The sequence below is a fragment of the Neocloeon triangulifer genome, unplaced genomic scaffold (genome assembly GCF_031216515.1).
Source record: "Neocloeon triangulifer isolate White Clay Creek 2 clone unplaced genomic scaffold, ASM3121651v1 ptg000003l, whole genome shotgun sequence".
NCBI classification, from domain to species: domain Eukaryota; kingdom Metazoa; phylum Arthropoda; class Insecta; order Ephemeroptera; family Baetidae; genus Neocloeon; species Neocloeon triangulifer.
Window position 1 is genome coordinate 1,664,348 of NW_026775546.1, and position 25,779 is coordinate 1,690,126.

The 25,779-nt window shown below is 38.0% G+C and overlaps 3 protein-coding genes and 2 non-coding genes across 6 annotated transcripts; 3 read left to right on the forward strand and 2 right to left on the reverse strand.

Annotated features, from left to right (window-relative positions):
* The first annotated feature begins 57 nt into the window (after positions 1 to 57).
* On the forward strand, positions 58 to 1,071 carry LOC132193068 (uncharacterized). Its single transcript, XM_059613435.1, has 3 exons — positions 58 to 227; positions 300 to 431; positions 515 to 1,071. Exons 1-3 carry the CDS (start codon positions 210 to 212, stop codon positions 665 to 667), a joined length of 303 nt encoding a protein of 100 aa, XP_059469418.1. The 5' UTR covers positions 58 to 209; the 3' UTR covers positions 668 to 1,071.
* On the reverse strand, positions 1,057 to 24,667 carry LOC132193066 (uncharacterized). Of its 2 annotated transcripts, XR_009441396.1 has the most exons (10): positions 24,516 to 24,667; positions 23,936 to 24,388; positions 23,687 to 23,872; positions 23,190 to 23,463; positions 22,969 to 23,134; positions 22,723 to 22,913; positions 22,585 to 22,672; positions 16,426 to 16,621; positions 5,765 to 5,882; positions 1,057 to 2,176 (listed from the first exon to the last, which is right to left on the reverse strand). XR_009441396.1 is itself a non-coding variant. In XM_059613431.1 (8 exons), the coding sequence occupies exons 2-7, from the start codon at positions 24,382 to 24,384 to the stop codon at positions 22,586 to 22,588; spliced, it is 1,353 nt and encodes a 450-aa protein (XP_059469414.1). In that variant the 5' UTR covers positions 24,385 to 24,388; positions 24,516 to 24,667; the 3' UTR covers positions 21,772 to 22,099; position 22,585. The 2 variants fall into 2 exon arrangements, 1 of the variants encoding a protein (XP_059469414.1); XM_059613431.1 differs by lacking the exons at positions 1,057 to 2,176; positions 5,765 to 5,882; positions 16,426 to 16,621 and adding an exon at positions 21,772 to 22,099.
* Positions 1,986 to 22,604, forward strand: LOC132193064 (uncharacterized). The gene is made up of 72 exons (XM_059613430.1): positions 1,986 to 2,145; positions 2,232 to 2,276; positions 2,709 to 2,869; positions 2,972 to 3,087; positions 3,146 to 3,287; positions 3,764 to 3,916; positions 4,010 to 4,321; positions 4,727 to 4,848; positions 4,904 to 5,038; positions 5,098 to 5,314; positions 5,367 to 5,497; positions 5,575 to 5,741; positions 5,791 to 5,964; positions 6,023 to 6,132; positions 6,186 to 6,389; positions 6,442 to 6,570; positions 6,624 to 6,744; positions 6,799 to 6,865; positions 6,920 to 7,102; positions 7,213 to 7,643; positions 7,809 to 7,982; positions 8,040 to 8,335; positions 8,390 to 8,621; positions 8,679 to 8,854; positions 8,919 to 9,125; positions 9,178 to 9,347; positions 9,404 to 9,618; positions 9,667 to 9,832; positions 9,885 to 10,110; positions 10,165 to 10,378; positions 10,435 to 10,700; positions 10,759 to 10,959; positions 11,018 to 11,302; positions 11,361 to 11,516; positions 11,578 to 11,784; positions 11,978 to 12,408; positions 12,460 to 12,598; positions 13,069 to 13,263; positions 13,318 to 13,460; positions 13,518 to 13,757; positions 13,815 to 14,007; positions 14,071 to 14,282; positions 14,331 to 14,480; positions 14,544 to 14,715; positions 14,769 to 14,981; positions 15,038 to 15,146; positions 15,198 to 15,334; positions 15,391 to 15,627; positions 15,994 to 16,175; positions 16,235 to 16,385; positions 16,443 to 16,611; positions 17,167 to 17,351; positions 17,407 to 17,561; positions 17,619 to 17,750; positions 17,802 to 17,904; positions 18,515 to 18,625; positions 18,685 to 19,048; positions 19,102 to 19,211; positions 19,261 to 19,373; positions 19,426 to 19,537; positions 19,591 to 19,720; positions 19,773 to 19,984; positions 20,308 to 20,467; positions 20,535 to 20,785; positions 20,850 to 20,989; positions 21,184 to 21,381; positions 21,434 to 21,549; positions 21,608 to 21,729; positions 21,790 to 21,901; positions 21,956 to 22,087; positions 22,149 to 22,339; positions 22,401 to 22,604. Exons 1-72 carry the CDS (start codon positions 2,088 to 2,090, stop codon positions 22,518 to 22,520), a joined length of 12,711 nt encoding a protein of 4,236 aa, XP_059469413.1. The 5' UTR covers positions 1,986 to 2,087; the 3' UTR covers positions 22,521 to 22,604.
* Positions 17,948 to 18,066, reverse strand: LOC132193275 (5S ribosomal RNA). Its single transcript, XR_009441425.1, has one exon. It is a non-coding gene; the product is annotated as a 5S ribosomal RNA (ribosomal RNA).
* Positions 18,318 to 18,436, forward strand: LOC132193285 (5S ribosomal RNA). The gene has a single exon (XR_009441434.1). It is a non-coding gene; the product is annotated as a 5S ribosomal RNA (ribosomal RNA).
* Positions 24,668 to 25,779: the final 1,112 nt, after the last annotated feature.

Consider the following 25,779-nt stretch of genomic DNA (forward strand, 5'->3'; position numbering starts at 1 on the left):
TTAAATATCGCGCGTGACGCCGACCAATCAGAACGCGCGATTAAGCAGGCGGCAAAGAGAGTCAGCTGCTGTCAAAACACGCCGTTCTATTTGTTTTCGACTGATTTCTGCCTTCTGACACCGCCGATTTTTGACAAATTGCACCACTTTTCGAGAACAGTTTTGCAGACTTTTGTTCCTCCAAGGTTCACAAAGACTCCTAAGTGACAATGAGCGCTGATGAAGAGGTGAGTTGAGAAAGAAGTGGCTGTTTTTGGAGACGGGGTCTTTCAACTTAACGCTTTCTGTGCTTTTTCCAGAAGGATGTCAAGCCGGAGAAAAAGCTCATCACAATCAAAGCCATGGCAATGAGCGACCAGACTGTCATTGTCTTTCAGACAAAACCTACAAATACCTTCAAGAAGCTGATGGAGGCTTACGCCAAAAGACTGGTACACATAAACTTGATTTTGTTATTTTTGTTTTTGTAACTTTTGTAATTTCAAATAGATTTTAATTGTTTTTATTTGTTTAGAACCTGGAGCTGGATTCCCTCAGATTTCACTTTGACGGACTGAGAGTCCATAAAACCAACACACCTGACGAAATGGGAATGACAGACGGAGATGTACTTGAAGTCAACGTTTATCAAGACGGTGGCCACCAACTTACTTTCTGCTCTTGTTGAAACAAGAAGTTCTCATGGATGTGAACAAATGACTTTAAAAAACAGCATAATTGCCGGCATTTAAAACCCGCAAATCAGTTAATTAGTTAAAAAAACAGTCTCGAGTGTAGTTTTATGTTTTTATATAAATCTGTGAGTAAAATCTTAACCGCTCCGAAATCGACAAAATTTTGTTCTTTAGTGTGCGATAGATTACACGTTTAATAACATTTCAATATGTATTCCTTTCTTACTTTGAGACAACTACAAAAAAGAGATTGTATGCTTTGAATTTTGAATATGTGCATTTAGCCATTTTAGGTTTACCAAAATTGAAGTCGATCATTGTACAGCATCTTTTTTTATATAACTTTTCTGGAATATGATGAAATAAACCTAAAGTTTATCTGTGAAAATTATGATTTTATATTTTAAGCCATCCACAACTTTGACATGCATTAGAAATACAGAGAAAAATTATGGGATTTATGTAACGTATCCAGCATCGGAAGAAATTAAAATTTGAGATGATCATACAAATGAAGAGATTAGGCTTTTCCTTGTTGCAAAATTTTTTTTCACTCAAAAATACAACGGCTCCACCAGTTTTGGTCACGGTCGGCAACCATGAGCAAGGAAAAAAATTAGCAAAATTGGAAAAAAAGAGCCACATCTTAACAAGCAATTTGTAAGATTAGAATTTTTATGTTAAAATGCAGTTCTTTAATTTTGTTATTTTTTTTTTTTTTATTTTGCTTGCTCTTAAAGAAGGATCGCGGATTGTGACCAAAACTGGTAACGCCGTTTTGTTTTTTGAATAAAAACAATTTCACAACGAGGAAAAGCCCAATCTTTTAATTTCCATATCCTACATATTGTTAAATTGTTTTTATTTTTTGTTTCTCAGTTCTCCTTTCCTGTTATTGTTATCAAAAATTTGCATTTGATGACAAAAATGATATAATATTGATTTCTATGGTAGCATTATAAAAATACAAATGGAATATTTGTTGCATTTTTTATCCAAATTGAGAAATATAAAAAAAGTGATGTACCGTTATGTACAAAAGACAACAACCAATAATTCTAAATTTTTTTCTTTCAATCAGAATGATTGACATTAATTATCGATTCTTCATGACAAAGAGAAAATCGCAAAATGAATCAAGAGTGCAAAGAACACAAATATAAGCACAAAATGCCACAATTTTTCTCATCCAAGCATGTTTACTGACGTAACTGGACAGCCAGGGGGATTGAGTGACCCTTGGCCCCTTATCATCACGCCCTTTGCCTTTTACAACGCGGTCATCCAAATCAACATCCTGCTTATCGCGTCAATTCACACGCATTTCTTTCTTCGCTGCTGGAGCTGCCATAGAGTGATTTTTGTGTGATTTGGGCCCTTTTACTCGGGGGACATGCGAGACTGAGAGCGACCATGAGACTCCAAATTGTGGTCCATCTGCTGCTGTTCGCAGGGGCGGCACTCGCGGCCAGTAAGTTGTTTTCTCCAAAGCAAAGAATCGTCTGGAAGAAAAGAAAATCATTGGAAAAAATATAATGCGTCAATGTTAAATTGCAGCCCCTCTCAGAGACCCTGGCATCTGCGGAAATCCCACATGCTCAGGTAAGAAAAAGACTAAATTTTTTTATCATTTATCACGTGCAAATAGTACAAAATATTCAATTTTACTTATTTTTACCAACGGCAGAAATATAGGTACGGAAAAATCACAAAAATTGTGCAAGTTTATCTAAGTCACAAAATTTTTGCTAAGACAAAATATTGAATAACTTGTATTAGGTTGAGAGCAACTATTATTAATATAATTATTATTTTTTCTTACTTTAGGGTAAAAATTGGGTTCAAAACATACAAGAAATGGAATATTAATTAGCAATTTGGGTTAAAAAAAACGTGGTTACATAATCTCTTCATGCTATAAATTTTTACAGAACTTTGTAATTTCTGTATTAAATAGTTTTTGGTAACTAATTTTAAAACAAAAATTAAATGGATATGACATTTTTCTCATTTGTGTCGCCAAATCACTGGCAGAGACGACAAAGTTCAAGTACAGCGCCGAGACGGACTATTTGTACAAATACAGCGCAAATGTGACCACCTTTTTCTATGGCACCAACCGAAATGCCTCGTCCTTGTGGATCGAGTCGGAAATCTCCATCAAGTTCATCACAAGCTGCGAGGGTTATATGGAGGTACCGTAAAATTGAAATTAAATAATTAAATTTGACATAAATTTTAAATTAACAAAATTTGCATGATAAATTAAATTATTATTTTTTCCATTTTTATTTTAGCTGCGCAAAACGTCGATATTGGAGACGACCACAATTGACGGGTTGCAGTTCAAGGGAGCGGGCGCCTCAGCAAACTCGGCCACCTTTGCCAAGGCCCTGGAAGAATACCCTCTCAGGTATTTATTCTCAACTTTTTAAAATTTTAAACAGGAATTTCAATTTTGCGGCGAGCAGATTTTCTTTTGAGGATGGACTGATCGACGAGTTGTGCCCGAGGACGGGCGAGCTGTCGTGGGTGCTGAATTTCAAGCGAGGCATTTTGTCCTCGTTTCAAAACACGATGGAGCGGTTTGACGTCGAGCACATCGCCACAGAGGTCAGTCTCACGTGATCTTTTTTATCGCCGAGAGAGCACATCCGACACAAAAATAATACAAAAACAGGAAATTAAAAAAAGCCCTAAATAGTTTTGTTAAATTTCTTTGAAATTTAAGTTGTAAAAAAAAAGAGATTTAAAATTGGCCCAAAAAATTCAATTGATTCAGCTGAAGAGTTTCTTTGAATTACCAGTGATTATAATGTATATTGGTTAAATTATTATTTTTCTATAAAAAACTAACAATAAGATTTATTTTTTCGGCTTTAATTCTTTTTAAACAAAAATAAGTAGGTCTAAGAACGATACAAATTTTAATTATATTTAATTATTACTTTTAGTTTTATTCAATTTAATTGTTTAAATTGGTTTAAATCACATCCTTGATTGTTGGACAAAACGGCAAAGATTTTGATAAAATTTCCAAGATAAAATAAATTAATTAAAATTTTTTAAAAAGGCTTTGCATGTTGTAGACTGACGTGAATGGCGACTGTGAGACTGAATACACTCTAGTGAAGCCGAAAGAGACGAGTCTTGTGCTGAAGAAGGTCAAGCACATGAACTCCTGCACTTCCCGATTCCAGCAGCACTCGATCATCCAAACCACTCCTTATCAGTTTCCTTCAGTAAGAAACGATTCAAATTACTTAAATATTTGTAAAAATATCTCTAAAGGGATTTTTTTCTATAACAACAATTTTGATTTTTTTTTTTTTTAGAAGTACAACTCGATTCCTCTGATGTCGTCAAGCGCCGAGTGCTCCATCATCGTGGACCACAACGTGTACAGCAAGATCGAGTGCAGCGAGTCTCACCTCTTCCAACCTTTCTCCAACCACCAGCGAGGCGCCAAGACGGAGGTGCGACAGACAATCGCACTGATCGAAGAGGTCACCACGGTGGTGCCGTTACCTGATCAGGTTGAAATCCGCACCAAGCTGACCTTTGACCACAGGCAGACGCCCAAACCGGCCTCGTCTGAGCTCAAGACCTCCAGGGACTTGCTCAAGGGCTTGTGCCAAATGAGTTCGGTCAGTTGAAATGAAAATAATAGAGCCGGGGTTCAGAAAAAAGGTTATGCAACTGGCTCGACTCGGCTGTTGCAGAAGTTGCATAACTTTTAAATCGGGCGATAAAGAAATTTAAAAAAATCAATATTTTCATAATTGCAAAAAACTTTTGTGGAGCTTTCCTAACCATTACATTAACGAGTACTTTTTGGAGTTGTAAATTATAGTTAGAGATCCATTTTAAAAAATTATCTCCAAAAAAACTGTTAAAATTGACAAATCTTGAGAGCGTAGCAAGAGAAATAGCCTTTTTATTCCGTTTCTTTGCTAAGGATTTTACTTGGAAAAGTATTTAAGTTTTAATGGAAATTTTCAATAGATATTTTTACCAAATTTCCAATGATTAAATTCCTTTTTTACTTTCAGGACGGTCTGCAAGAAGGTTTTTCTCGTTCTTTTAAAAAACTAATCCAAACCTTGAGAGTCCTCACCGTCCAGGCCCTCTCCCAACTTTATACCAGAGCCCAAAGCGTTTGTTCCTATGGAAGGTACAAAAATTACTTTCCCAATAGAAGATGAACATTTTCTAAAATAATATTCCAGAAAACACCTGAAAAGTGCTTTGCCACACCTGGGCACAAACGCTGCCCTCAATGTCATGAAAGACATTATTTTAAAGGACGAACTTCCAGCTGATGAGGTCAGAGACTGGCTTTTTTCAATCGCCCTGAACCCACTGTACGTTTTCTGTTTAAATTGAAAATATGAAAATTGATTTTTTTTTCAATAAATTTCAGTCCTGACGAAGCGACCCTAGAATTGGTAGGGCCGCTGCTCAAGTATGAAAAGCTGCAGGTGGAAGCTGTGCTGGCCGTGTCGGCCGTGGTTCACTCGTACAGACGGTTGCACCCTGACGCAGACTCGCACTCGGCGGTGCTGGAAATTGTCTACCACCTGCAGCAAGCCACTCGCAACGAGTGCCAAACCAAAACGAAGCAAACCAACGCAATAAAAGTCGCAGCTAATTCAAATAAAAACAACATTTTTACTAAATTAATTTCTTCAGGTGGTTTCGACGCTGAAGGCGCTGGGCAATATGGGCATCAACACGCCAAGACTAAACCAGACCCTGCAGATTTGCGTCGAAAACGACCTTTTGCAGATGGAGACCCGAGTGACTGCGATTGAAGCACACAGGTAAAAAAATTTGCGTTTAAAAATGTTTTAAATTTTGATTTTTTCCATTTTCATTTTTCTTTTTTGCATAATTTTAGGCGACTGCCTTGCCACTTTGATCGGAGCTACCTGCACTCTCTTTTGAAGGACCCGCAGGTCGACTCGGAATTGCGAATCGCTGCGTACATCGAGGTCATGCGCTGCCCCAGTTACAAACTGATCAAAACGGTCAAGCACATGCTCAAGACGGAAGAGGTCAACCAAGGTAGGACTGAAAAAGTGACATACCTGATTTAATTTTTCATGTCCTGCAGTCGGTTCGTTCATCATGAGCCACTTGGAAAGTCTGAAGAAATCGTCAATTCCCAGCCGAGTCGAAATCCAAGGCCTCCTCACCGACGCCAACCTGAAAACAAAATTCAGTCACGACGTCAGAAAATTTTCGCAGCACTTTGAAAAGTCCGTCTATCATGAGGGATACAATATTGGTATTTATAAAAATTAGAAAAATTATAAAACTTTCTAAATTAATTTTTTTTTAATTAGGTGCAAATGTTGAGGGTGGAATAATTTTTTCCCCGAAGTCTTACGTTCCGCGGTCGGGAAATTTAAACTTCACTCTGGACATGTTTGGCGAATCAGTAAACATTCTGGAGGTAAATTTTTTTTAGTTAGAAATTTTTTCTAAAATTTTTTAATATTTTAAAAGATTTCCAGTCGCGTTGAAGGATTTGAACGTTACGTTGAATCCTTTTTCGGGCCCAACAGTAATTACAGCCAGACGAAAGTGAAGGAAAAAGTTGATCAAGTGAAGCAACTGTTGCGAATCAAAAGAGACACCAAAACGAACGGGTTGAAGGAGCAGATCGCGAATAAAGGCAACGATCTTTTTACGGAAGGAAAAAAGCCAAAAGTAATTCAAATTGAATATTTTAAATTGAAAAATTTCTAACTTTAAAACAAAGGTCACTTTTGGAATGAGGATTTTCGGAAACGAGTTGAAGTACTTGAATTTTGAGGGGGAGGACCAAGTTAAAACCCTGTTCGACTTTGTCAACCCAATGTCCAGATTCAAAAGCTTGCTGAATGAAAAGGTATGGAATTTTTTACTCGATTAATTCTTTTTATTACTTTAAATAAAATGAAGGAGGTGAACTTTGAAAAGTCAACAATGTTCCTCGATTCGATGTATGTCGTTCCGACTGGAGTCGGTTTGCCTATAAATTTGAATGCTATAGGTACAGCAGCCGTAGACTTCAAAACCTCAGGTTCTTTAAATAAATACTAAGGATAAAAAAATAATTAATTAACAAAAATTACAGGCTCATTTAGGGCACCCAAGTTGCTCGAAACAGGAGAAATGGACATTGAGGGACTGGTGAAGCCAAGGTACAAAAAGGAAATTTGATCAAAGATTTCTTTTAATTGTTAAATAAATTACAGTGTTGTTGTGGAAGTGACAGGGTCTATGTCAGTGGACGCTTACTACACCAAGACCAACATCGAGGTCAAGTCCAATCTCTACTCGGCCGCAGCCGTGCAATGTCAGGTCAAGGTGCGAGGAAAGAGTCTGGTCAGCGCCTCATTCAGCCTTCCCAAAGATAGGATGGAGATATTTAGCGCCAAGTAAGCAAAATTTAGAAATAAATTCTTTTCAATTAATTAAATTTCCAAAATTCAGCATTGATAAAAATTTAAAATCATTTTTAAGATAAAAATATCAAATTATTAATTAGGTCTGAGTTGTTTTTGAAACGCGACGGTCAAAATGAGCTTCAGGAAGGGGTCACCGAGGGTCGAACGCAGGACAAGGTGTGCTCGTGGGCCCCCCTGGAGCAAATGTTCGGCCTGCGCCTCTGCATTGACTACCAATACCCGAACACTTCGGTCGCGCAGCTCAACTCGTCTTCCCCTGTGCCGCCGTTGCCCTTCACCGGACCGGTCAGGTTCAGCGCCAACCTGCTGAAAACCGACCCCACGGTTAAAAAGTACTTGGTCGAATTCAAGTGGGACGCCCAAGAGAACTCGTCTCTGCTGAGTTTGACTTTTGACACTCCGGGTTCGAGTAAGCCGAGACAATTCAGCACTCGGCTGGAAATCAACCGGGACAACAAAACGAGCGTCCAACTCATTCTGCAGACGAGCCAGACTAAGTGGGAAGCTCACGGTAATATAATAATTTAAATTTAAAAAATAAAGCATTTTTTAAATTTCACTGTGAATCTAAAAAATTATTCTATCAAATTAAGACCTTTTAAATCACTAAAATTTAAAACAATACAAAAATTGTTTCTTGTCTAATATTAAATTATTTTTTAAAATTTTTAAACAGGACAATACTTGAACACTCCTACGGACAGACACATTAAATTCGGCCTGTCAATGAATGGCACAAAGCAAATCGTGGCAGAAATAGGCCTGCGCAGAGAAGAGGCGAAAAACGGACACATTTACTACCCCAAAGTCTACCTGGCGCAAAACAAAACCGATCTCGCTGTTCTCGGAGGTAAATGTAACAAAAAAGAATAGATTTTAATGAATAATTTATTTTTGCCAAAAAAAGGAAGCGTGAGAAGGGAAGAGAAAAAAGGCATCACTCAGTGGCAGGTAAATCTGCGAATGACCCTGTCGAGTTATTTGAGCACCAACATGACCGGCTACATAAAAAAGACCGACTCTTCCCTGGCCGCGAACGTCACCTTCAATTATCAACTGAAGGCGGCCAAACCTGAGAAGGCCCGGATTGAGTTCGACCTGCGCCAGAAAAGCACCAAAGGCATGGAGCAGAAACAGGGCGAGGTCAGATTGGAGAGCACGGCCTACCCCTACTTCAACATCGAAGGGGCCGCGAAATATGTGGTGGGTTGAATTGTACAAGAGATTGAAATTTTTAAATATTTATAAATACATTAGAAAATCCAAACTCTGACGGACTTTAAATTGGACTTGAGAGGGAGTCAGCAGGACGAGAGCAACTGGACCGTCAGTTTGGTGTTTTTGAAGCAGCTGTCCATCGAAATGCAGAAATTATCCACGCACTTTGAGATAATAAAGCCAATCAAGAAAATCGATTTCAAGGTGGCATTTGACGGTTTCATCAAGGAAAACGAGCAAAATGCCACGGCTAGTCTCAGATATGCTCAAGGTAGGTTAAAAAATATGTAAAAAATTTATTTAAAAATTTATAATTGAAAAATTATAGATAAGGAAATGCTGGCGAGCGTGTACAGGAAGAAGCACAAAAGGTACCAAGAAGGAATTGCTGTGATAAAATTACCAACTTTCCATCCAATGGTGGTGAACGGAACCGTCCACGAAAAAAATCTAGATGAAAATCAGGCGCAGGAGAAGGAAAAGGAGCAGTTACATGAGTATGAGGTTTGCAAAAATTTACATATATTCCAAATAAAAATTTGTTTACTTTAATTGAAATTTCTTTTAGATTGATGTTGATGTGGTTTGGTTCACCGGGTCCCAGCACAAGGTGTCTGGTACTTTCCACGACAAGAAACTTCTAGGCCAGCGGATACCGGCCCTCATCAGTTACCACCTGAAGCTGGTGGTGTCTTCGGAGACGGAAGGTTACGAGGAAACGATGATCAACGCCAAGTACCAATACGAGAGATCGAGTTTAAAGGCAGAAATTCAGGTAATTTTAAAACATCAATTTAATTCTTAAACTGAAGTTTATAAAAATTTAGGCAATTCAAGGCAAAAACATCTACGCCGTGGGCATGAAGTACAAAACGCCGACGGAATCGATTCACGAAATCATGCTCGACTTCAAATACAAAACTCAGGTTTACACAGTGACCCTGATTGCAGACCTGAAGGAAGAGAAACTCGTCACGATCGACATGCACCTGGACAAGTGCGAAAAATTTTCAAATAAAAATAAAATGCTATAGTTTTTTATAACTTCATCAGGATGCGCGACGTTTCCATAACTTTTGATGGGCTCAACACGCTTAGCCACAAGAAAATGAACGTCGAGGTCAAGTGGGACGTGAATCGAGACCCGGAGCAGAAAATCAGTTTTGGATTTGTGTTTGAAAATCCTGAAAGTAAAAACTACAGTCTTGCTGGCTCCCTTTCCTATCCCGGCAGAAGGGTCAACGTTGCCTTCAAAGGAGCACTCAAAGGTAAGAAAGGCTGAATTTTTTAGATTTTTTTTTAACTGAATAATTTAGGAATTAATTTCAACGCGTTGGCTCAATGTGATTGGGCTCCCGACCAGTTTATTGAAGCGTCTGGAAACTTTCAAAGACAGGTTCACTCAAGTGGCCAACAGCTTATCTTAAAAGCTCAGTTGCTGACACCTTTTGCCAACTGGAGGAAGACCAACTTTAATACAGAGTAAATATTTTTATTTAATTAATTTTTTTTAATGTAATAAAATTGTGAAAAGGTTGGACTATGGCACGCGAAAATTCCTCCTTGGCGGTGACCTTCACTGGCAGAATAATCAAAATATGATCTATAACATTTCTGGTCACTACGAAAACAATGACGATTACGTTTACTGCATTTACAACGGCACCATTGTGAGCACCATTGAGGGAATTCCATCCATTACCTCGCACGTGATCCACAATCAAACCGCCTCGACAGTGAAAACAGACGTCCACCTACAGGTACTTTTGACTTTTCCTAATAATTTTCCAAATTAATTTTTTGTAAATAAATAGAGGGGCCCAGAAAGACTTTTACTGATGAAGAGCGAATGGAAAGTGCTGAAGGACGAAGAGTTCACCAACCTGACGGGCAAGGTCGACATGATATCGCCCTTCCAGGGATACAAAAGCGGAAAATTGTTAGGAAAAATTGTGGTGCGCGAGTCAGAAATTCACGGTGTAGCAGACATGAAATTGGAGGAGAAAAACTTCAGAATTGACCTGAATGGTAATACTTTTTAATTTTGAGGAATTTCAATTTATAATTTTTTTTTTCTAATAAAGGGCATTTTGAAAGTTTCGCCGAGAACATGTTGATTATGAACGCAACGACACCTGAGCCGAGAACTTTTGCCTTCCTGGCGCGCCTCGGTTATTCGGAGAGAAACCGACACTTTGTGGCGCAATTCAGTAAGCCGAACAGGTCTTTAGGAGCTGAGGTTTTGCTGAAAATCGAAAGTTTGACCGAGTTTGACATTATCCTGGATCTGGCATCGCCGTTTGACCTGCTCACGAAACTGTCCTTTAGAGGACAAGCGGCCAAAGATCACGTAAATGATATACTTTTAACGGTAATTGATTAAATAAAGCTTAATTTCCTGAATTTAGGTGGACTTGAGAGCAAGTTTCAATGAGTACAACGTCGGTCTCAGTGGTCTGTGGCAGTACAAGTCGAAAACGAATTTCGTGTTCAGTTTCATAGTTTACACGCCACTGCCTGGATACGAGAAAAACGGAGTTGTGGTCAAATTTATTAAGGAGGTTGACAACCTGGACGCGGAGGCTTCGATCACAATTGCTGACGCGAGGGTTTGTAAAAAATATTTTAATTTTTTATAAATTGATAAAATTTATTTAAAAAAATCAGGTAGGTGTCACACTTCAGGGAGTGACAAAGTCGCCGAACAACGGTTTCATAGAAGAGAAAAGCGAGGAAGAGGCAAAAGATGAAAACCTCCCTGATGAATACGAAGTGGAAGAAACGGAAGATCCCTTGTATTGGAGTGTCCAGGCGCAAGTGGACACAATCGTTTACCCGCCGGTGGTCAGCACGCTACTCGTTCATGAAATTTCTCCCAAACTCTATTTGACCAACGTAAAAATCAGCCTGCCTCAGGGATTGATTTCATTAAATGACACTTTAAAGATGGAGGTTCGGAGTAGAAGTAAAAATAATTAAAAATATTAAATAAATAAAATTAAATTTTTAGGATTTCTTCAACGTCAAAAATGATCTTTCTCTGAGCACACCCTGGAAGGAACTGGGACAAGTTGAGCACCATCTCTACTATTTCATGGACACGGAGGATGAAGTTTACCAAGTGGAGACGAGACTCAACCTCAAGCACAACGAGAATTGGATCGACGTAAAAAGATTAATTAAGAAATTTATTTAAAATTTTCTTATATTATTAAAAATTTCTGCAGACGGGATTCCAGGCCGGTTACAAGAGGGAGAAGAATTTACTTAAGAAAAGTGACGTTCGGCACGGAATTTTCCACATTCACTCGCCGCTGGAAGTTTTGCGGTTGGTGCATTTGAATGGCACTTTAGCTGCGGAAAACGGCGGCTACCACGTGGTATTCGACGGAGCTGCTGGAAATAATACGGCGGACCTCGATTTATATTTAAAGGTAAATTGCAATATTTTCACACAAAAAGTGCAGTCAACCAAAAAAAAACAAAATTGTTTTAATCCAACTGTTCCAACAAAATTCTCACTCGTGGTGATGTAATAATTTTTCCCAAAATTGAATTTAAAAATTTGATCTCAACAACTGGATAAGTAAGAATAAAATTAATAATTATAATAATTATAATTCCTAGGCGGATAATAACGGCCTGATCGACTTCAGCTCAGAGGTGGACGTCAGGAGCCTTTACTTTGACATTCCCAAGTTTAAAATCGGGGGAGTGCAAGTGCTGCAGAGAGAAGACTCTAAAATGAAAACTCTCACATTCAACGTGCTCGTTTTTAAAGAAGACCCGATCAAGTTTGACGTGCAGTTCGAGTGGAACTTTGAACCACCGAAAGAATACGCGGTGACCGTCACAGTGACTTCTCCTTACGACAAACTGAAATCGCTCGTCGTGGGCGGCACATTGGTCAGGGACATTGCGGGTGAACGGTCTGTCCTGGACAGTTACCAATTCAGTGCAATTTACAACAACGAGACTTACGCCAACTCCAGAGGCTCCGTCAATTACCAAAAGAATAGTATTGAAGTTCACGTCGACTCCTCTATGCAATACATCCAGTCGGTTTTGAAAATTTGAAGTCAAAATATTTTGAATTAATGAAATTTTAGGTCACTGAAGATCATGGGCGACTACAGCAAAGAGGAAGGAACGAACAAGATGAATTTTGGGGTGCAAATCCACTACAACGGCAAGGCCTATTTGTTTGAGGGTTGGTACGAACCGGGAGAGACGCCGCGGAGCTTTAAGGTGATACTTTAAAGTGGATTACAACGGTGCTTAATTAAATGCACTGGCAGCAATTTATACTGAAAAAGCTTGATGTGTGTCTCACTCAGCAATAATTTATCAGGTTAATTATTGAGGCTTGTGTAATTAATTTTGGTGTACAATTTATTCACAAAAATATCTAAAAAAAAAAAAAAAATATGCAGGCCATTAATCAATTTCTTCAAAACTTCAAATTATAAGTCAGTTTAAGCTGCAAAACCATTCTTAAAATTTATCCTCGTTTGAATGTTATATATTTTGAAATGATTAAAATGAAAAATCTGGATTTAAAACATTTTTTTTAGAAATCTTTCACTTTTTAGCACATAATTCAAAAATAAAAATCGCATTTAAAAATAAAAAAAAAGGTCCAGAGACTTTACAATCCACTTTAATTTCAAAATTCAAGCGACCCTTTTTCAAAACCACGCGCTTTGTATGCCCGGCAGTTCTTCTCCAAATTCATCTCCGGCCCGAAAAGCGCCAAAGAGCTGGTGCTGAACGTGCACGTCGAGCTGCGGGAAAACGCCGACGGGTTTGTGGCCGTGACCAAAATTAATTACAACGAGGACAACATAGAGACAACTATAAATTACGTCAAAACGCGGCAGGAGGACCGCACCGAGAACAGCATTAATGCGGACGTAAGAGAGAAAAATGCAAAAGGTGCCAAAATGAATTAAATTATACCTGTGCAGATTGAGACGACGCTGCCTTCGTACAAAAATATGGAACTGAAAGGTCAAATGGTGCGCTTTGACACGGGCAACACCTCTCTTGTTGTGGACATGATTACTCCGGTCAAGGATTTCGAACAAGTCCACTTTGATGGATTTTATTTGTAAGGACTAATTATTTAAAAATTAAATTGAATTTATTAAAAAAAAAAAAAAATCAGTCTGATGCAGCAAAACGGTGCGGCGAGGGTAAACATCCAAACGCCTTTGATGAGCGGCCACCTGAAAGGTCAATGGGCTTTGAAGTTGATGGAAGACATGGCCATCCACATAGACGCAATGTTGAATTCGCCCAAACATAAAAAACACTACGTCACCGACACCTTTTACAAAAATAAAGATAAATTGTCTAAACACCTTTCGGCTGGAATGTACTTTGCCGAAAACTTCCAAGATTGGCAGTAAAAATTTTCAATTTTGTTTAAGATTTAAAACATAAAAAAAAAATTGTTTTCCAGAATTGGTGGCAACGCAACTGTGACGATCGCGGATTATTTGACTGCAGCGCTTACCCTGACAACTCCAGCGCCGTACCCTGAGGTCTACAAAATCAAAAGTCGGCTTCTTTACCCATTCCTTCTGACCAACTACAGTTTATCTGTCGATTACGACGTGGAAAAAGCAAACTTAAATTACGGGCTTGATATTGAGGTATTATAAATTAATTTAAAAAAAGGAGCATTTTGATTTTATGAATTAATTTGAAAAATTCAGGGCCAGTATACACATAAGATCATGTTTTCGTCAATCGGAGCTAAAATAGGCGGCGGGGAAAACAGTTCGAGGTACAAGAATTTCATTGAAGTGAAAACGCCAAAAGTTGAAATTTACGATGTAATTTACAAACTGACAACACCAATGTATTTGGAGGAGGAAACGGTGGTTTTGAACGCCTATTACTCAACCAAGCCTTTCTACAAGATAAGGTAAATTGAAGCAGTTAAATGCGACAATAAATAACTCTAAATTTCCAGGTCAAAACTTTTTTACCCCGAGTCGAAATTCGCTTCCGGACTGGATTTTGATTACAAAAGCGATTGGAATATGAACGGCACCTTCAACACCACGACTCCAATTAAAGGTCTGGAAGTAGCTGGTGTCGCTTTGGAAGCTGTGACTGAAATGTAAAAAAAAAAAAAAATAATAATAATACTTAATAATGATATTTTTTAATAATTTAAAAATAGGGAAGACTGGAATCATAATTTGGAACTTTACTGGAATAATAATACGGCCATTTTGAGTTCCAAAGCGCAGATGGACACAAGCCGACCTGAGACTCAAATAAACGGGACGCTGCTGATTGAAGTCCCAATTACGACCAGACACGTTGGTCTCATCAACTATGAATATTTTATGGTCAGATTTTTTTTTTTTAATTTTTGGATTAGAATTAATTTGAGTGTGAATAGGAAGATGATTCGACGAGAATAGGCCACACTTTGGTGCAGTACAACCAGCGAAACGTTTTGGAGGCGAAGCTGCGATCGAACGCAATACTCAGGAGAGGCTTTGACAGCAAGAACATTTATCTGGAAGTGGAGAACAATTTCACTCCTCTGGGAGCGAGATACAATCACTTGAAGCGATTCGAAGACGAGGACCCTGCGAAACTACCAAAGACTGTGAGACTAAAAGTTGAAAAATTCAAATTGAATTTAAAAATTAATTCTGCTTATAGGAATACCATCGATTGGAGGTTTTCAAATTGAGGAATGCGAAGTCATTCAATTTAACCGGCGACCTGGAGGTTTTGACTACAGAGCATGGAAAGGAGATTAAAATTACTGGTACTTAAAAAAAATGCTAAATATTTTTTAAAGTAAGTTTTAATTTTGCAGCAATCAATCCTAATCGCACCGTCCACTTATCCACGGACTACAAGGTGCTGGACAGGGTCCTGCACCACAACTCCAGAATTCAGGTTGAGCCGGAAGTGTGGCTTTCATACAACATGGCCATAACAAATTTGACTGAGGTACTTTCAAATTATTTGTTAAATTAAAATTAAAAAAAAAAAATTAAATTCCTCAGGATGAGACATTTGCCCGGAAAAGAATTTTGTTCAACCTGCAATACCCTGAGCGCAACGTGACCTTCAAGGGCAACTACAACCACTCGGCAGTCTCGCTTTCCTCCGACCTGACGCTGTTTTGGGAAAAGGAGGAAGAGGAAAAGACAATCGGCGCCGGCATTGACTGGCAAAGAATTAGCTCGAAACCGATGCAGCATGTCACGGCCCTCTACATGCGCCACCCCTCATTACAAAAGGCAAGTCAAAATTGCTCATCATGCCTAATTTGTAAAATTTTATGCAATTTTAATTTTAAAAATTTACATAAAAAGATCCACATCAATAAATTTTGTTATTCCTGAATAGGAAAGCCAATTTTTGTAGATAAAGAAAAACGGAAAATTCGCGCAATGAATTCTTAGTTTAAAACTTAAGGTTGTAAATTTCATAATCACTTTTCAGGTTTTTGACAACGTTTAGAAAATAAATTTAAATAAATCTCTGATAATATTATCGTCTTTCATCCTTTCCAAAAATTTTTTAGTCAAATTTATTTAATAATTTTTAACGCTTTCAAATTTAGATTTTAATCTTATATTTAAATAAACGTTTAAACAATTAAGGATGTCACCCTCACTTTGGACATGTACCGGGACGACAAAAAGTTTTACGACGTCAAGGCCGACTTGGTATACGCCGAGGACGAAGACCAAAAGCTGGCCATGTTTTCCGAGCTGCTGGACGAGACGCACGACAAAACCAAAGCGTACAAACTGGTTTTCGGCGCCCAGCATCCAGCAACCAGGTGAGTCCGATCAAAAGTTTTTCCTGCTCGGAAATTGTATAACAGAGACGTGTGTGCAGTTTGGAGTTGAAGATGGAGGGCAACGTCAAGTACGACGGCAACATTTTCCAAACTGACAACTACGCCTCCTACAAGAGGTCCTACCTGCCGCTGTCGACAGGCGAGGCGCACGCCAAGTTGCAATTATCCGAGAGATCCGTGGAACTCGAAGTGAGAAAAAAAAAAAATTGTTATCAAAAATGCGTCCTACCTTGCTTTTTTCTGTAGAAAATCACGCAGGTTGAACGGCAGTATCTGAAAGGGTGGTACGACGTCGAGCCACCCATTTACTCAGCCACCTTCACGGCGATTCCGGGGACAGATCAGAGCGCCGACGGCTACTTTTTCTTGAACACGGTCGAGTATGAAACGGCCCTCACTGTCAACACGTCTGTCGGTAAGTTTATCTGAAAAAAAAGATTGAAATAATTTATAAAATTTTATCCAGATTTATTTCTAAAATTTCTATTCAAAATAATTTTACATAATTATCCTATTGAATAATTTTATAGCGTGGTTTTAAATATTAAATTTATTCTTTATCTTTAATTACGATTTAGCTTAAAATTAAGAAATTCTAACCCAAGATAAGAATTTATTTCCGATTTTTTTAAAGATGCCAAATTAATTTTACATAATTTAATTTAATTATTAGGTTTGTTTTTAATTTCCTAATTTTTAAACCAGTATAAATAATAAGAATTTTTTATGGGTTAATTTTATTATTTTTGGCCCAAATTCTTCAAATAAAAATCCTTAATACACAATTTTAAAAAGTAGGCATTTCAATGAAGTATGAATTATTGTCTTAATTTTATTGCTGAAAATTATTGTTATAGAAACGGAGGGATTTTTTACATTAAAAAAAAAAATAAGTTAACTAGACCTTTTTATCCTACAAAAAATATAATATTTAAAAAATAATTGTTGTATCGATTAAATCTGTGTTTAGAGGAAAATTACAAAAATCTGTACATGATCGGCAAAATTCCGGACGCTCGAAACGCCCTATTCCGAGTTTGGCGAAATTACGACAGCGTAATTATCCCCGACGTTTCTTACTACCTCAAACTAAACCACTCGAGACTTATCACTTCAAAGTTTGTGTGGAGAGCCGAGCTGCCGGACCAATTAGCCGTAAGTGCCGTCAACTAACTCGCTAATTCACCAATTGGCCAAATCGATTTCGCAGCGCGGCACAAACGAGTACACAAACTCCGTGTGGGAAGGTGTGTACGAATTCATCGACACCTGGCGCCAGTACATCAGGTCCCAGTCCGAGGAGGCCTTCAACGACATTTGGACCGAGGCCGAGCCCATAGTCGAAGACGCGGTCAATGACATCAAGTAAATTGAAAATAACTGTTTTAATAAATTTCCACAAATTTGATTTTATTTAAACAGCGACATTAAGGACATTCAAGAGGACATGCTAAAAATGTACACCTTCTTGAATACGTCGTACTATGAGAACCACTTTTACGTCAGGGACATTGTCGGACTGGCCGTGCTTTTGATTGATGAGTTTTCTCTTCGGTATGCTATTTATTTTTATCCAGTGATTGAATTTTTCAAAATTTATTTAAGGCGTCATTTGGAAAATTTGCCTGAGCTTGTGAATGAAGTTTGGACGGTTTTGGGCGAGTCGGGAGAGTCGCTGAGAAAATCGCTAATTTGGGCGATTGAGGCGGTGAGAAAAATAAAGTCGTTACAAAATTTAAGAAAAGAATTTGCGCCTACAGCACGTGGTGTTCCCAGGCGGTCACCCATCCAGGTACTGACCACGCTCAACGTTGCTTAACTTCAGTGATCAGACGAGAACTGGTGTTTTCAACGTGATATGGCCGTAGGCACCGATGTCCACCAGAAAATCCTCGAGCGACTGTGCTCTCCTGGTGCTCGCCAAAAATAGAGACCAATGAGCTCAAATATAAATGAGCACCAAAGTGGCTCTTTTTCAATAATATGATATAATTTCAATCAATAGTTTAAATTATAAAGATTCTTTTGGGTGCTCATTTATATTTGAGCTCATTGGTCTCTATTTTTGGCTGGCACCAGGGAGGAGCACAGTCGATCGAGGATTGTCTGATGCTCATTGGTGCCTACGGCCATATCACGTTGAAAACACCAGTTCTCGTCTGATCACTGAAGTTAAGCAACGTTGAGCGTGGTTAGTACCTGGATGGGTGACCGCCTGGGAACACCACGTGCTGTAGGCGCAAATCATTTTTCTTCCTCCTCGGAAAAAAAACTTCGGTAATATCAATTGTTGTTTTTTAAATTATAAAAATTTTCAGTTGAAGGAAAAGTTTAACAAACTCGTGGATTTGATCAACTCTTTGCGCAAAGGAGAGTCGAACGTTCACTTGACCAGCATGCTGGACAGTTTACGAGAAAATTACGATCGGGTTTGATTTTTTTTTTTAATTTCATTCCTGATGTTCTTAAACATTTCGATTTTTTTTAGTTCATCAAAGACCTGCGGATTTCCTTTACTCAGAAAATTGACAACTTGCGCAAAAAACTATCAGAAACATTTAATTCGTATTTGAAGTCGCTGCAGCAAATGCTGACACCGCTCTTCCTAAAATTCATTCACTTGGCCGAAACCGCGTTCGTCAAAGCCGGAGATGAAATTTCCAGTTTTTTCTACGAAAAGCAAAAGGAAATCGTCGGATCGCAGCACTATCAAAAAATGGCCATCATGTTGCAGGATTTGCAATCAATTTACAAAGACATTTCCAAAAACGACGCCATTACCAACATCAAAAAGTATTCGACCATGGCTTTTGAGTTCCTACGAGAGAAATACGTCACACTTGTTCCATTTGGTAAATTTTTTATAAACAAATTCCAAAATGGAATTTATTTCTTTGTTGAGCAGGAAAAGAGTTCCACGATCTTGTGGTTGAGATGTGGGAGGAAATCAAGGAGTTGCAGAAACTGTCGTCCGTCAGCTTCGTTTTGCAGAAAATTGACGAAGTTTACGAAAAGGTTTTATTCCAAAACACACAAAAGCTTGCTCAAATATTTGTCTTTTTAGCTTGAGTGGCTGTACCAGAAATTCGACGTCGGAGGAAGACTCAACGACTTGGTTCTCTTTTTCCATTTGAAAATCTACGAGATCTCTCAAACCGCGCTTGCTGCGGAAAACAAGTAAATATTTGCCCTTGTTAAGGGATGTATAAATAATAAATTTCATCCGCAGCAACCGAGACGCAAAGACCAAATTCATATTCGAGCCGGAGAAGGGCATAATCGACCTGGAGCAAAAACTGCCCATTTCGTGGCACTCCTTCAACGAGCGGCCTAACTACGAGGTTTGCATATTCATCAGTCATTTGCATTTTAATTGTGTTATAATTTTGAACAGGAAATTCCCGAGTACAAATTCCTGACCAACTTGCAAAATTACTTCACGCCCAGCAACAGATCCTATTTGTACTATTTCGGACTCGCCACTAAATACATGGAGCCCTCAAATTGGCTTCCACCCTTCAAAGGCATGACGAAATTTTATTGACGTTCATTTAAAACTGATTTGGCACAATTTAGCGCAAGCAATGCTCGTCGGTTCGCAGCATTTCATCACGTTTGACCATCGGGTGCTCAATTTCCACGGCGGCTGCTCGTATTTGTTGGCGCACGATTTTGCTGACCACAATTTCAGTCTGGTCGCGCAGTACAACCCGCAAGCTAAAAACGCGCCTCCGACTTTGATAACCATCCTGGAAAAGGATATCATCAAGATTGACCTGTCTGACTCGGTATTCAAAATTTCCATTAATTGAAAAAATTTATTTATATTTGAAAAAGCGTTAGTCCCAGATATGAAGTGAATAAAATTTTTTTCTAATTAATAAGGGATACATTTATGGGGGTTTTTGACTTGAATTTGAGCAAAAGATGTAAAGTAAATTATTTTTATACACATGAATTTTTTTTAAACCATTTATTGTTTTAATTATAAAAAACTAAATTATTCCATTTAATTTAAAGTGATATAGAAAAACTTAAATGCTAATTGTCAGTTTTAAAACTTTTATCAGAGATCGTTACTTGCTTTTTTCCTTTACAATTTTTGTTACAGAGCATGCAAATCAACGATAAGTATGACACAAGATTACCCATGATGACCAGCGACGGTACTTTTGTCTATCAAGAGGGAAACATTGTGCACATAAAGAGCAATAAAAGTTTTGAAATTCTCTGCAACTTCCACTTCCAAATATGCACCCTCGAGTTGGCAGGTAAAAATTGACTACAAATTTAATTAAAACAGATTTTTTTAAAAAAAAAAAAAATAAATACTTTTAGGCTGGTACTTTGGAAAAACGGCAGGCTTACTGGGCACGATGGACAACGAGCCGGCAACGGATCTTTTGAGCGAGAACGGCACCGTTTTGTCGTCGGTGCCGGATTTCGCCTCAACCTGGCAATTGGATGACGAAGTTTGCTTGGACGAAGGAGCAGTTTTCCTGGCAAAAACGCCAGACGCGAAAATCGTCAGCAAGTGTGACCTTTTGTACGATAGCAGAGAGTCAGTCATGGCGGACTGTTTCTCAGTGGTAATGTTAAAAAACTTGGATACAAATTAATTTCGGTTTTTAAATTACTTTTTTACAAAAAAAGGTGGATCACCTTCCGTTTAAAGAAATGTGTCTGACAAGCAGAGTTTACAAGGACTCGGAGGCCTGCGTTTCGGCCAAGGCGTACATGGAAGAGTGCAAACTGGCTAATGTCATCATCACCTTGCCCGAAGACTGCGTGTGGTAAAATTTAATTTTTTATTTAGTATTATTTTACAAGGGGTGAAAATTTTATAACGATAAAAATAAAATCAAGAAGAAATATCATTTGTATCTTTTTAAGATTTTTCTTCAAAATGTTTTGCAAAAAAAAAAAAAATCAAAGCGTTGGGACTGTTCTGAAAATTTAATTTTAAACAATAAAATATATTTTCAAGGTGTGAAATTGATGGTAAGGAAATGCTGAATGGAGACATTAGAGAGGTAAACATGGAGAACGAGCCGTGGACAACTGACATTGTGCTCATCATCGAGGCCAAGGAGTGCAACCGAGACTTGAAAAACACCAAACACATTACCCAATTTCTGAATATTTTAACAATGGAGCTGCGAGAGGCCAACGTTACCAACAACAGGCAATTGCAAATTTTGTACTGCGGTGCCAATTTAAAGATAAAATCCAAACAGATTTGCAGTTGTGACTTTTGGAGGCGACGGAGTTTTTGACGAGCCGAGGACTTTAATGACGAGCAAGGAATTTTCTGAAGTTTTTGCCAACAACTTGCTGGATAATTTGCCAATTGGCAAGTTAAATGTAGAAAGTACAAATAATTACTAATCAAAATTTTAAAATAAATATAGGAGATGGACGCACAGATATAATTACTGCTGTGACTTATGCGGCAAAAATGCGGTTTAGGCCAAAAGCGTCTAAAACTTTCATCCTCATGCCGTGCTCAAATTGCAGCACTAGTAGTAATTTAGTGAGTTAAATTTTTAGGTTAAATTAGAATTATTTATAAAAATTGTAAATTTTATTTCAGCTGGATTATCCCTTTACAAGTCAGATGCTGGCTGAAAATGATATCACACTTCACATTCTCATGGATGAAGATTTTTCAGTAAGCAAGTTAAAGGCGAGGAAACTCCTCTTCGGTAAAAATTCAAAATTGATTCTAGTCCAAGTAAAAATAAATGCACTGGTTTCAGGTATTGATGGCAAAACTGCGTACACGAAGAAAGACATAAAAGAGCTTAAGGGCGACGCTGATCTTTTCCGTCAAGTAACTCCACCCAAAGAAAGTCTCGGCCTCTGTTTGCCGCTTGCTCTCGAGTCCAACGGTGCGTCAATCACTAAACAAAAGTTTCGTTCTTAATTTTACAGAATTTATACAAATTTCAGGCACAATCTTTACAGCAAAGAAAATTGAAACGGAAAAGCAACGCGGCTCGAAAAACTTTGCCACCGTTTTTGCAAAGCGGATAGCAAAGACAGCGCGGCCTAGTTCGTGCCTGCACTGCGAATGCCTCACTGACGAGCACGGTGCCAGTCTGGTTACATGTTCCCCATGTTACTATCCTCTACCAATTGAGGTACAAAAACAAACAAAAGATTAAATTTAATGATTTCGAAATTAAATTTGAACCAATCTAGGGTGACTTTGATGAAGACTCTATGCTGAGAGCAATGCAGCCAGACTACGAAAAAATCAAGAAGCTCATGGAAGACCAGGAAATGTTGTTTGCAAACGCAAGTCACAAAATATTCCAGTAATTTAAGATACAAGATAAACCATAAGCAAATTTTGTAAATCATATAATAATAAGAAAATTCCTACCTTAATTATTTCTCTCCTTGATGGTGAGTTGTCGCACTGGGGTGTTTGAGTTTCTCAAAGGGGTGTTTCTCAGGTTGTATCGTGGGGTCTACAAACACTTATTTAAAATTTTGTAAAGACAAAAATGGAAAATATTACATTGGGAGAGTAGGAATCGTCAACCTCCAGAATGGCCATGGTTCTTTTGCTAGTCCTAATAGGTGTTGGAGATTTTTTGTTGAATGTTTTCTGCTCCACCCTGACGACTGTAACACTCGTTTCTCTTCTGTTGCGCCTATTTTCCTCTAATTCAGGACCAACTTGATTCATCGGTCTTTCTAATTCAAGAGCTGAAAAAGAATTTTATCAAATCTTTTTATTCATTAAAAAAATATTCATCTTTACCCATTCCGGTATTCTGCAAATCCCTGACCATGTTGTGAATGGAAGTGAGCAGCTTGTTATTGACCTGAGAGTAATCGACAAATGTGGAAACGCAGTAAATGTAAACCGAGACACACATAGCCAACATCAGATATCGCAGCTTCCAAACCCAGAAATAAATGCTTTCCTGGAAGAAACGCAAAATTTTAATTATTTTAAAAGCGGAATAACTAAATACAAACCTTTTGAAACATGCTCGAAGCCCCTTCGAGGTTAGCAAGAACGAATTTGAAGATGGCCTGTTCAAGGAGGACTCCGATGAAGAGAAGGACAAAAATCCAGCCTCGGGCTTCGTGTGCGCGGCTCCAGGCTGTGGTCAGGTACGCTGTGCAGACGGCTATAGCAAAATAGGCCAACGACTCCAGCCAAGACACTTCCCCAACTGCCCAAGCCTGCAGAGCAGACAGTCTTTGAGAGATGTCCAACAAGGCCAGTTGTTGATCCATAGTATTTTCTCTAAATAGAACAAAAATCATATGTTAAATTCTGAAAGTACATCAATTGAAAAATAAAAATAAAAAATATCAATCTTTGATTGATTCGGAATTCGGATACAAAAAAGCAGTAAAGAAGTGGGAAGTGAGATCATTAAATAAAATTCCAATTTTAGCATTTCCATTTTTAAAGATTAATTTGAATTATAATTAAATTTTGATAGGTTTATTTAAACTTTAATTACCTTAATTCAGTCATGAGTAATGCGACCGACGAAGCTGACTTTTTAATAACTTCGTCTAAACTTGCTCCGTTGTTGATGACCTGTTCTTGCAATGAGATCGACTTCTGCTGGAAAGCCAGAAGTCTGTTGTTTGCTTCACGGACATCTTTCATCTGACTGTCCACTTGTTGAGACACAGTCAACAAACTAAAACATCAAAATTACAATGAGTAAAATTCCATCATTTATTAAATCAAAGCCCTGCTGTACCTGTCGATTGTGTTCTCGGCCATTTCGTGCCAGACACTGCTTTTCAGAAAGTAGCACATGTTGGAGACGTGCGTGAAGAACTTGGTGAAGACTCCAAAAGCCCTGTCTGGCATCTTCTTAATGCAGGCGGCCCTTTCGGAGGAGCCGTCCAAGTCACCGCACTTGTGCTTTTCCTCTCCGGACATTTCCAAAAAGCAGTCGGCCAAGCTGAGGCTCAACATGGTGTGTTGATTCTCGTCCAAGTGGTCGCAGCCTGTTGACAGTCGGGAGATGGCGACCTTCCAACATTCGCCCTGTCGAGGGAGGCTGCTTCTTTGCTTGGCCATCTCGAACTGCTCCTTCCCGGACTCGAACATCTTCGCTTCAAACTCCGACTTGCCTATCATTGACGGAGAGGAGTTGCGAACAAGGACGGCCAGGATGATGAACACTGGATAAGACACCATCATTATTCTGCAAAATTAAACGCAAATTACCCAAGGTTTGGAGTAAAAAACAACTTTTGTCAAAGTTAAGGCTTTGTTTGTGTAATTTATGAGATTACATTACAGTTTAGAGCGCCAAAAAAGGCTTAACAGACCTTAATTGATGGTTTATGCTGAAAACATGAGGCTTCTTGACACTTCCGAATATGGTTAGGCCGAAACTTTGACTGTTTAGTTTGTGAAAATGCTGATAGTAAATGTGTTAAGTTGTTGGGTGAATCAGGAAAACGGGTGATTCAGCGTTGGAGTTTCAAATGAGCCGCAATATTTTTATTTATGTTTTTTACAGCCAATCAGGGGCGTTGTAAGCGGTCTTGAACGGCCAATAAGAATGCCTCAATTCAATATATTTGACGATAAAAGGCGGCAAAATCAAGGGCGGCAAAAGAAAATGTTCCAATGATCGCTGATCACCTCCGTAATTGAAAAATATAGTAGTCCGTCTCGATATGGTGATTTCTAAAAACAAAAAATATTTTTCATGGTTGAATATAAGAAAACGTTGCTTTTGCGTGTCTATTTCAGTCTGTTACTGGTACATCAAAAATAAATTTTGTGTCTTAAAATTTTCTAGTATAATCAAAATTTTAAATTCATAAAACTTCACTTTGGATAAGCATTACTAATCCCAGTAAAAATATACAAAAAATTTTTTTGAAAAAATTATATATTAATTATATTTTAGATTTTTATTTTATTTAATTAACATAATCTAAGTTTCCCTCATTTTTAGAGTAGGAGATAGGAGGAAAAAAAATAGTATTGAATAATAATTATATGATTCTTTTTTCAGTGTGCACAAATATAACGATTTATTTTGACAAAATCATCAGTACATAGCTATATACGCATAAATTAAACATTGAAAATATGCTGTGTAAAATTGAAACACACTATTTTCGTCGATTACATAGATGAAATCTGTCCCAATAAAATAATTATCAAGTTGCCATGAATGAAAGCAATTCAATTACAAAAGAAACTAATTGTAACGATAAAGTTCTTCCGAGAATGGAAAATATGACGGGCCCAGCAGACAAAGCAAATACTTTTCCCATAACCAATAATGTATCTCTATCGACACCAAGAAAATCAAGAATGGTCCTCGCACTCCTCGCTTTCATCACGTTTCTTGGCGTTTCAAAGTCATCAGCATTTTGTTGCTCTTCGGCAAACGCAGCCGCGACCAGCAACAAAAACAAAATTCGCTTCAGCATTTTCTCCCTTAGTAAAAAAATTTATAATTTTAGAATAGAATTTAGAATATCTATAAATTCATCAATTTTCAAGTAAAGAAAGTTGGAAAAATTTAAAATGATTTAAAAATTTCAAATTTATATGTACCTATAGCATAACTTC